Source organism: Chelonia mydas, chromosome 1 (assembly GCF_015237465.2).
Source record: "Chelonia mydas isolate rCheMyd1 chromosome 1, rCheMyd1.pri.v2, whole genome shotgun sequence".
NCBI lineage: Eukaryota > Metazoa > Chordata > Testudines > Cheloniidae > Chelonia > Chelonia mydas.
In genome coordinates this window covers 137555031-137567081 of record NC_057849.1, presented here as the reverse complement: position 1 = coordinate 137567081, position 12051 = coordinate 137555031, and the positions used below count along the sequence as shown (strand labels likewise).

The 12051-nt window shown below is 40.0% G+C and overlaps 1 protein-coding gene across 11 annotated transcripts in view; it reads left to right on the top strand.

The window, feature by feature from the left end:
* The window catches only part of SH3KBP1 (SH3 domain containing kinase binding protein 1), a 352898-nt gene that overhangs the window by 192508 nt on the left and 148339 nt on the right, over positions 1-12051 (top strand). For all 11 annotated transcript variants that reach the window (XM_043537957.1, XM_037901491.2, XM_043537958.1 and 8 more), the window contains one exon: positions 11556-11685. In XM_043537957.1, coding sequence (XP_043393892.1) covers positions 11556-11685 — 130 coding nt within the window. The remainder of the gene's footprint in view (positions 1-11555; positions 11686-12051) is intronic.

The window sequence follows — 12051 nt, the reverse complement described above, 5'->3', positions numbered from 1 at the left end:
CTGCACTGAAAAGGTTTGCCAGTGGCTTGCATGGGGTGTTGACCATAATGCCTATGGCAGTTGGCTAGAGAATAAGGGGGCCAGAAGTAGATGAGCTGTTTCCCCTTCCTAATACTCATTTGTGTCCTAGGGAAATATCCTACATTGTCATTTGCCCAAATGTAAAATCTTCCTTACTCCTCGCTGCATTAGTGCAACATAAGGTGTTATCTTAGCCTTCTGAGTGGTACCAGACTGGGTTGATGGAAGAAAAAAATTATTCTGCAAAATCAAAATTCTTAAGATCACAGTGAGTACAACCACAGGGCATTTATTATAACCAGCGTTGTTTTTTAGAATGGTGATGCAGAATAGATTGTCTGTGTTCTGTTTTTGCCCAACTGCCCTTGTGATCAGTATCTATTCCTATGAAAGTACAGCAGGCTTTTTTCACCATTTCACAGGACCTTTATCTGCCACAGAAAGCTGCAGCAGTAATTTACTGCTTGTCTTTCTCTGTGTCGATGTTACTATGTACAAAGGCATAGCACTGCAGTGTGAACCACGGCACTTCTGACACCCCATAAATACCACTTTACTTAGAGGAATTCATCTTTAAGATGTGAATGCCTAACCTATGGAATTATTAAGAATATAAGCACCTCAGTAGTGCAAACCAGAAACATATTTCTGTAAAGTTTTACTTTATGATGTACCATAACATGCGCATTCAAATGATGAATGCGCAAACCTATTATATTAATCATGCTTTGCAAAATGTCCATTACTATTTAGTAGCACCAGCACAAAATTTACTTGCTCAGTCTAAACCATTGTGATTGAATGGTAGTTTATTTGCTTGTTAAAAAATTATTTACCCTGTGTAAATTTTGCAAGGTTAGATCATACAGCTATCCTCACTTATTCCAAGTCCTCCCTTCCACCCACCAAATCTTTTTTTATTCACAGTATGAGGTATGATGTCATGCCTGTGAATTTTAAGCCTTGTCTACACAATAAAGTTGCACATGTTTAAATTAAATTGGTCTGAAACTGATTTAGTTAAACCAGTGCAAACTCCTGTGTGAACACTCATTTTGGTTTGAGTGGCTCACTTTTAATTTATTCTAAACCAATTTGTAACTGACTTAAACTAATCCAAAATAAGCTTGGTTTAGAGTGAAATAAAAGTGTGTACACAGCCTTTTACACTGATTTAGCTAAATCTGTTTAAAACACACTTTTAGTTATACCAGTACAACTTTCCCATATAGCCAAACCCTTAGATTTCACCTGTTAGAGACAGAAGCTGCCCCCCCATTGTATTCTTCTACTGTGCTGCGTCTTTAAAGTATCAGTTTAGGAACTGAGATCTATGGTCTCTGCGGAAGTAAGGAGGTCTCTTAGAGTATGGTTACACAGTAAGCAAGATCCTGTGGTAGTGAGTCTCAGAGCCTGGGTCTACAGTGCTCAAAATAGCTGTGGAGACATTCAGTCTTGTGCAGGAGCCTGGGCTCTGAAGCCTGGGGGAAGGGGAGGGGTGTTGCTGGCTCCAGAGCCCAAGTCCACACAATCACATGGCTATTTTTAGCACCATAGTACCAGCCCCGCAAGCCTGAGTCTGTAGATCCAGGCTCTGAGATTCACTGCTGTGGGATCCAGCTTGTTATGTAGACATACCCTTAGGGTTTTCTATAGCACCTGTGGTAGGTATAGATAGGTATTATAGAAAGCCCAACTAGCAGAAACTGTTTTGGGGTTTGAGTGTAGTGGAGCAGCAAAAAGTTACAAGTTTGCTGTGTCTTATGTAAATTAAACTATCGCAGTATGAATTGTAAGATTACAATTCTATCAAAGTATTTGAATTGCTAAACAAACTACATGCACTTTGCTTTTTTGGTTGGTGTCATAAGAACCCCTTGATGGAATTATAGCCCTTTAATTCACAGTTCCTTCCTGGTTGTTCTATATGGCATATAAATGTATTTAATATCATAAGATCAAACAGTCAAAAGAGTAGCTACATTTCCACCATTTCTAAGGTTTATGAATGATAGCTCTTTATATGTAGTTCGTTTTCCAAGCTCATTAGTTATAACTTTAATTACAATTGTCCCAAAATGCAGCTATAGCCATCTAATTCTCTTACTGAATGTAAACATTCAAATACCCGTTGCAGTTTTTTCTAGTTTATATAATGCTGAACAATTCTGCCAGGTTAAGAACATTTGGAATGTCACTTGACAGTTTTGAGCATGTATTCAGTTTTGATTATTCTATAATTATATTGCAATACACTTTAAGGCCCAATCCTCGTTACGAGCCGTGTCTTGGACTACATAGAGTACTTAAAGTTAAGCATGCCAGTAAGTCTTTGCGGTATTGGGGCCTTAAAATATACTGCAGTTCTTTATACACAGAAGTGGTAGTGCTGCCTATAGTTAAGGATGTCTAACATTTCCATTAAAAAAAGAAAAGGAGGACTTGTGGCACCGTAGAGACTAACAAATTTATTTGAGCATAAGCTTTTTTTTTTGTGGATACAGACTAACACGGCTGCTACTCTGAAACATTTCCATTGTAACACCCTGCTTTCAGTTTCTTTTAACTTTAACAGTTCACACTAAATGTTTACATGCTGGGTGTCTGCCTCACGTTGAACTTACTGTTTTGCAAGTCTCAGCTCAAAGTTTACAAGAACAGTGAAAAATGTTTTACTGCTCTCACCAAAAAATTCTCATAACCATTTTATTGAGACGCTATGGAGCAAGAGCTTAAAATTTGGCAGAGGGGTGGCCGTAGTGTCAGGGATGTGCCTTTTGCTGTTCCTACCAAAATTCCACATATGATCAAGATATAAACCTTTGAATACCTTCTGTCTGTACCAAGCATGCTGAATGCGAGAGATGTAGGGGCTGAGCCAGATTTTTCCCACAATAGCTCTTCCTGGTTGCTGCGGGCCACTAGGTGGTTGGCACCAGAACTGAAAGCAGGGAGACTGCCTCTTTTGTGCTCTCAATGCTCCCCCTGCTGTCACGCAGGTTGCGAGGATAAGGCGGAAGCAACCTGCCTTAAACGCAACGTAGTAAGAAATGGTGTGGGAAGAGAATGTCACAAGGTGAGGGAAGAAGCTCATAGATGGAAGTGGGATTGATAGGAGCAGACAGCGACAGACCCTTTTGCCTCATAGCAGAGCCTAACAACACTAAAGCGCATACTCTCCATCAGAACCTGAAATTGAACCCAGTAGTCCTGTGCCTCTACATTCATCTGCTGTCAGTAAATAGCTGTAAAACCCACAAGCAAAGTGTCTGATTCACCCTTATATGGCTGGTCCACATAGAGGTTCACAATATTACTGCTACGAGATACTCTTCTAGCTCAAGTGGTAGAGAACTCTGCTATGGATCTAAGGGTCTGAACCTGCAGATGGCCCAAGTTGAGGGACAGTACTGTTCCAGATGATGACATTTTTTAATTTTAATGGTTTAAAATTTTTTTTTAAATTAAGTATTTACAGTTTTAAAAACCTACATTAAAAAAAGCATTAAGGTTGCAAATTTAAGCACTAAAAGTTAGGAAATGCCACATTAAGGTTACTTGTGCAATCTTAATTCAGTCTCCTTGTGCACATGCATTGACATATGGCCTTTGGTTTCATGTTCACATACAGTTTTTTCCACAAGATCCCCTGGCTTACTCAGTGCACAGGATGGGACTGTGCTTTGGGACTGAAGCTTGTATGTTTGTAGTTACTCCTGGGAGAATTCTGCACCACTGTGCAATGCAGAATTTGTGCAGAATTAATGTTCTGTGCAGCATTTCATTTTTCTCTGCAGAATTGGTGCTGCAGAGCTGCTTTTCACCACTAGGGGCTGCTGGACCCAGCAAAGCCCTGGTCTCTAGCTTACAAATACAGGACACTCCTGGGGAGGTGCGTGCGTGTGTGCATGCATGCATGCATGCATGCGCGCGCGGAGCTGGATGGTTCCCGGCAGCTGCAATTCCTGTAACACCCTGAAGGAAGGAGGCAGCATTCCAGAAACTCTGTACAAACCTAGGACCCAGAATCAGGCTGTTTCTCTCTCTGGATCCCTGGGCTGTGGGAGCATAGGGGGATGCGGGTGACTGGGATAGGGGGCCCTGCGGCTGGGCTCTGAGGGTGTAGGAGGATGCAGGTGTCTGGGCCAGGGCGAGGGTGGGGCCTCCCTGCGGCTGGGCTCTGGGGGGCAGGGTGTTGGTGTCTAGAGACCAGAGGGGGGGAGTTTTCCCCCAAGATGTGCTCAGCTAACACGAGTGACACACCCAGACTGAGGCACCCAACTAAAAGATAACAGAGAAACAGGAACTGGGTTGTCATAGGGGTTTCTTTAATTCGCTACTGCTGGGGGAATCTTTTGTTGTCTGTATTGTTACCGACATGATTGCTGACAGGTATTTTGAAATAAATTACCAAAATAATTGAATCTGGTGTGATCATATAATGTTATTTTGACAAATAAAACATTCACAATTTTGTAGAATTTTAAAATACTGTGTGCAGAATTTTTAATTTTTTGGCACAGAATTTCCCCAGGAGTTGTCTATAGGACCCCAGAGTTCCTATGTGATGCTAGTCAAGTCACTTAACCATACTTTTCACACTTTGTCAAGGTTCCTTCCCCACTCTGAACTCTATGGTACAGATGTGGGGACCTGCATGAAAAACCCCCTAAGCTTATTTGTACCAGCTTAGGTTAAAACTTCCCCAAGGTACAAACTATTTTTCCGTTTGTCCCTGGACTTTATTGCTGCCACCACCAAGTGTCTAACAAAATATAACTGAGAAAGAGCCCCCTTGGAAACGTCTTTCCCCCCAAAATTCTCCCAAGCCCTACACCCCCTTTCCTGGGGAAGGCTTGATAAAAATCCTCACGAATTTGCATAGGTGAACACAGACCCAAACCCTTGGATCTTAAGAACAATGAAAAAGCAATCAGGTTCTTAAAAGAAGAATTTTAATTGAAGAAAAAGTAAAACAATCACCTCTGTAAAATCAGGATGGTAAATACCTTACAGCGTAATCAGATTCAAAACATAGAGAATCCCTCTAGGCAAAACCTTAAGTTACAAAAAAGACACAAAAACCAGAATATACATTCAATTCAGCACAACTTATTTTATCAGCCATTTAAACAAAACAGAATCTAATGCATATCTAACTAGATTGCTTATTAACCCTTTACAGGAGTTCTGACCTGCATTCCTGCTCTGGTCCCAGCAGAAGAAACACACAGACAGAGAAAACCCTTTGTTTCCCCACCCCCCTCCAGCTTTGAAAGTATCTTGTCTCCTCATTGGTCATTTTGGTCAGGTGCCAGCGAGGTTATCTTTAGCTTCTTAACCCTTTACAGGTGAAAGGGTTTCTCCTCTGGCCAGGAGGGATTTAAGTAAAGGTGGTTAGCCTTCCCTTTATATTTATGACACACTTGAACACTAATTGTATGTTCCTCATTTTCTGAGTGGCCAATGTGAGACACCTGGGGCCAGATTTGCATAAATGCTGACTGCTCACAGCTGGAAATGATGTGGACTACACCTGTGCATTGAACAGATAAAGTTCTATTAAAATGCTAAATACTCTGAAAAACCAGGCTGAGGTGTCTTAAGTTGAGCTTGCAAAAGTAGTGGAAACTTTTGACAATTTTGCCTCAATCTCTGTGCTTCAGTTCCCCAGCTGGGGATTGTAATACAGTATCTCCTCACTTAGTCGTCCCGGTTAATGTTGTTTCGTTGTTACATTGCTGATCAATTAGGGAACATGCTCGTTTAAAGTTGTTCAATGCTCCCTCATAACGTTGTTTGGCCGCTACCTGCTTTGTCCACTGCTTGCAGGAAGAGCAGCCCGTTGCAGCTAGCTGGTGGGGGCTTGGAACCTGGGTGGACCGGCAGCCCCCCATCAGCTCCCTTATCAGCTCCCTGCTCCTCTAAGTTCCCTGCGCAGCAGCCACCCAGCAGGCTATCAATTGCTGGCAGTTCAGCTGTCCCTCCCCCCACTGCCATGTGCTGCTCCTGCCCTCTGCCTTGGAGCTGCTCCTGGGAGCCTCCTGCTTGCTGTGTAGGGGAGGGGAGGGAAAGAGGGGCTAATATCAGGGTGTCCCCCACCCCCCTACTCCTGCCCCCGCTTACCCCTTCTCCATATAGAGCAGGGTGGGGACAGGACAAGGCTCAGAACAGAGAGAGCTTGCTGGCCGCAGCTGCTAGCTCAAGTTCCTGATCTTTTCAAAGGCGATGTACTTAGAATGGTGTCAGCAAACTTAAAGGGGCAATGCACATCTCTCTCTCTCCCACACACAGGGTGTGTGTCTCTGTCTCTGTCTGCCATGCTGTCTCCCCTCCCTCCATTCATGTTGTCTTGTAGAGTGAGGCTACATTAACAACAATGTGTTAACCCTTGAGGGCTCAGCCGAATGCTAGTTCATCATTTAGCAGTAAGGCATTCCCTGGGAAATATCCCACCCTCTTCCACCCTCTAACTTCACTACCTCAACCAAGCTTCACAATCATCATTGCTGTGTACAGTATTAAATTATTTGTTTAAAACTTATACCGTGTGTGTGTGTGTGTATGTATGTATATACACACACACACAGTATAAGTTTTGTCTGGTGAAAAAAATTTCCCTGGAATCTAACCCCCACCCTATTTACATTAATTCTTTTGGGGAAATTGGATTCATTCAGCATCAGTTCACTTAAAGTTGCATTTTTCAGGAACATAACTACAACGTTAAGTGAGGAGTTCCTGTACCACATAATCTTATATGAGTGCTGTGGAGCTAAATACATTAATGTTTGTGAAGTACTGAGACACTATGGTGAGAGCAACATTATGGCCCAAAGCACTTCCATATTCACATCCTTAATTTTTGTTCAAAATATGCCCTGTTAGGTATCATTTGAAAACTAATAATTCACTGGTCAATAATATCATGGTGAAATACATGTAGCAACATGATATGTAAAGTTGTGTATTCCCCCAGTATGATGATACTAGTATATGCTCAAAACAGACAGCCTTGCCTCAGCAAGAGTTGTTAAACAGGTCTATCCTAAACAAATGAATGTGTGTTTACCTCAGTTTACAGGTAAGTGGTAAATAGAACCATCAAAACATCAGGAAGAGGAGATGGCAGGAACCAGAACAATTTGCATTTTAGCAAACAAAAGTGGGGGAAGATGGAGCATAGAGCTTTCCATGTTGCCTTCCTCACAATTTGAATGAACTTTACTTTGAGGGGGTACCCTTCAGAAGAATTCATTTCAAAGATTAAATCTACTATAAAAGGAAAGGGGCAGTGATCCCCAAATTATCTCTTTCACTAAGAAGACAAAATAACCAGTGCCTGAGGGCCTCTGGAAGAGATCCTGACTGAAATGAGAGGCCCGCCACATCTTGCTGGTAGATTGTGGGTTGAGAACAGTCCTCTTGAACAAAGCCTTGAACCAAACCTTGATAGATTAAGTTTCAGACTTTTAGATGTGTGCTTTTATTTTTACTTTATCTCTTATACATGAACTCACTTAAAATAATATCTTCTTTTGTTAATTAACTTGTCTTACTGTTAATCTAAACCAGCAGTGCTGTGTGGTAGGTTTTGTCTCCTTAAAGGAGCAAATGGATCATCTTCTTCTGAATGTTGCAGGAGAGGGCTGGACGTATCAAAGCACATGGGTCTGGGGAAGTTTAGGAATGGGAGTATGTTGGGGTCACCTGCTAACATTAGCCAAGGCTGGTAAAGACAAAAGTGTGTCTGTGATAACTGCTGGCAGGCTGTTGGATTCAAAGTGATGGAATCAGAGCTGTACAGCATGCAGAACACATGTACATGCTGGCCGCTGACTGTGTGTGTACCAGGAAGGAAGCCACAAGTAGCAGAAGCATTTTGGGGCACTCAGGATTATAATGCAAGCAGTGACACAACCTCTCACTGGTCGGGCCTCACGTTGAATGAGGTGCAGTACTGGAGTATGTCACCTAATGGCACTGCAGGCTCACTACTCCGTTTACCTCTGGGTTTTTCCAAATATCTCGCCCACAGTCAGGGGGTTTTACATATGCAACTTTAATACTAGCATTTTCTAACTTTTGAGTGCTTGACTTTTCAACCTTTATGTTCTTCTAACATAGGGTTTTTGTTTATGTAATATAATATTAGAATAATTAAAACTGCATGCATGCTAAAAACTGCAATCACAGTAAATAAAGTTGAGCATGTATGTAGATCTTTACGGGATTGGCACCTATATATGTAACTTAGGTGGCAGAAAACACCTCTTCCAGATTTTCTTTCACCTGAGAGTAACTGCTACTTTAGGATTACACTAGCTGATTATATTGAAATATTATTTGCTGTGATGCAAGACCAATATGGAAGGCAAAATAATGGCTATGTATGTTGTATTATCCATATAGAGTCAAGATGGGAACCATGTGGGGTATGCTGTATTTGGGAAGGGGAAAGAGTTTTCCAAGCCAGATTTCGACACAGAGCCACATATTCTGTTAGAATAAAAAGGGGGAAAATTTTTACCAGAAGCTGTAAAGTGAAGCATTTTAAATAGTATATTCAGCTATCCTTAAACTTCTAAGCCTTGGCTTCACTAGGAAAAAATGCTATGTTCTTAACTCAAGTTAACTTGTAAAATTCTAATGAAGACAAGACAGTAGTTTTCACTTTAGTTAGAAGGTCATAAGAATGGCCATACTGGGTCAGACCAAAGGTCCATCCAGCCCAGTATCTTGAACCAAAAACAGTATATACAGTATTGTCAGTAGGAGATGGCTTAATTCAAGAACCTTTCCTCTACTACAGGAATCCTGATTTCTGTTCTGTGGTTGAGGTAAAAAAGAAGAGGATGATTTTTACAGTACATGAATGCTAGGCAAGAGTTAGGACCCAGGTGCATAAATCCTGAAAGCACTTAGCTACAGTAACAGATTTTACTGAATACTTGTGCCTTCTGATAGGCTACTCACATGAATAATGCATTTCTATTTGTAAGCTTTTATTGGCTAAGAATTATCACATCATTTCAAACCATATGGCACAAGGTTGTCCCTATTTGGGGCTGTTAAATCCCAGAGACAGTTTTATATGTAGTTTGCTTTATGAAATAATCTCTAACTAGTGTGTTTAAAGTTAATAAAAATGTGCATGCACACACATACGCACACCTGTGTTGTACAATGCTGTTGTTGAAAAAATATTTATTAAAACATGGAGCTCCCCAGTATCCTATGCGAACATCACTTTGCATAGTGTTTGGAAAGATTCCACTTTTGGCTCTAGTCTCTTGCTCACTGGGCAGACACTGGAAATATCATGCAGTAGTCATCAGTAAGCATTGCAGATGATGTAAGGGTGAATAATGGTGAGATTTGTGCGTGTGTGTGTATGGTACTGATATTAATTTATTAGAAATCAGTGTTATGCAAGAGGAAACATACAGAAAAAATTACTTTGGAGGGATGTAAGTGGATAATATTGGTTGGTCTCGTTTTGGTTTTATAGCACACGGGGGGAAAAAGGCAGTAAGGGCTCAATCTTGCAAGATTGAGACCTAAAGGTCTGCATAATTCCATTGTGCTTCATCTTTTGGTCATCTGTAAGTCAGACTTGAGTAACTGTTAGGGTAGTATGGGTAATGAATAAAGATTCAGTTTTGATTAATAATGTCTTCTGTGAATAATACAGTATTATAAGTAGAAATATTTTATATATGAATAGTATTAAAAGGTGCAGCTAACGATTTTAACCCTATAATTTTCCTCTTTGAAAATTATTATAGGAAAGATTTGGCTTTTGAAAATACTATTGTTTATTTTTATCTCTGTTTTTCCCAGCCATTTTAGTTTGACCAGAGAAGACAAAAACAAACAAGTATTATTTTTCTAGGACATATGAAAACACTGACTGAAATCCTAGCCCCACTGAAGCCAATGGGAGTTTTGCCATTGACTTTCAGTGTGGCGGGGCCACTGTTTCACCAAGAATGTCTTGTTTCTTCTTCTCTCTAAGGCAGCAGTTAGCTAATAACCATTGACCTCATTGATGTTACTGATGCATCAACAAGGTGTTTTGGCATGGTAAGGTACTGAAGTTGTTAAATGAAAATAGCCACGTTGATTTGCATTTCATTCAAAATTAAAGGCAAAAAGTCAGCATAAAAGGACATGAATTTGTATGAGAAGTAGGAGGTAGAAAAAACCCTACAGTAAAAATAACTTGGTAAATGTACTTTGTAGTAATATATCAAAAGGAAGTACCCAAACAAAAATAAATCACGGTACAGTATATGTCTGGGTTTTAAGATTCAGCTACTTCATCTGTAGGTTGAGAAAATATTTTCTATAAGTTGTTGCTGGCATCCTGAATATGTTCTTAATAAATGATTTACAATATAAAAACTTGTGACTTTTACAAATATTTGCTATATAGCTGAGTTCTTAGCAAATAACTGAAACCGTTTTAATTTTTTGTTTCTAAAAAAATTAGTAAACAGCTACAACTTGCAAAGCTACAACTTGCAAAAATTAGTAAACAGCTACAACTTGCAAAGCACTTGGAATCTGGTATTCAGAATTTTATTTTATTTATTTATTTTTTGACAGAAAGGAGATGGGTCAAACCACATTAGAGACTGATATTTCACAGACTGAAGCTGTCCTCTCCTGTCACTTTTTTGTGGATGGGCAGTGTCTGATGAATGGAAGATATTAATCTGTCAAAGATATGTTTATCTGATGCAGAGAATAAATCATTCCCTGCTGTCATGTTATAACCTAAAGGCATCTGGTATTTAGGGACTGTCATTTCCTAGTATGATGCTCCCATTCCATATTGGATAGGTTACACATGAGGGAATGAATCATTTTTAGGTGATGTATTTATTTTCTACGGGAATTACATTAGGAAGTTGCTTGCTTCTTTTTCTCCCATTATTATTTATTTCTGTAGGTCCTGTTGACTCTACTGCAATCTAACACACATTAGTACTGTTCTTCATATTCTCTCAGTCTTTGCCATTTCTTTAACTTTTACATAATACGTGGTGTCATGTCATGCAGTGAAAACCTAAAGAAGTTGCTTGTAAAGACATGGAATTTTTCAGTTAGTGTTCTTTTTCACATCCTGTCATGAACGGGGGTGTGGTGTTGCTGCGCACAGTTAACGAGCTGTCATATTTCAACCGCTGCATTTCCTTGGTGGTTGAACTAATTCTTACAAATGTGAAGTGTGCTCTGTAATTGTGGAGTATTGCTCAGTCATTTTATTTAACGGCTTGTCCACTCCCATGGTTGAACAAATAAAAAAAACTGTAGACGTGCACAGATAATATACATCCATCTCGTGCATATAAAAAGGACACATGCAAATCGCATCCCATACTTGTAGAAATGCATACAAACAGCTCAAAATCAGTGTTCTTTTCACATTTGTTCTTATTCATACAATTTGTATTTTAAAACATTTAAATAAAAAAAGTACTGTATATATTAACACCCCTTTTTTTTCTGTTTCTGTCTTGCTCCAGGTGGAGGAGGGCTGGTGGGAAGGAATTCTCAATGGAAAGACTGGCATGTTTCCTTCCAACTTCATAAAGGAACTTTCTGTTGATTCTGATGATGTGGAAATTGCACAGGAGGAACAACTAATAAAGCCAAGTAAGGAACAAAGTATTATCAAGTCAGTCTATTTTTCCTCTTCTTGTTTATTGACTTGCTGGTATGCTGGGATCGTCTTACCTCTTGCTTGGAAGAGTTTCAGGATGCCTTGTTCTAAAGCTGGTGCCAGGAAAAGATTGATTGGCTGTTGATGCTATATGGGTATTAGCACCTTCCCCTTAATTATAGCACTTTGCATTAAAGACCAGTCCAGCTACAACTGTGAAGGGCCAAGGAAATGATGCCATTTCATGACTTTAGGGCTTCTGTTTCATAATGAAAATACACTACCATTTTGTCCTTACATGCAGTAGCAGAACAAAATTACCAAAACGCCTATACAATGGTTATACTTAGTTATTTTAG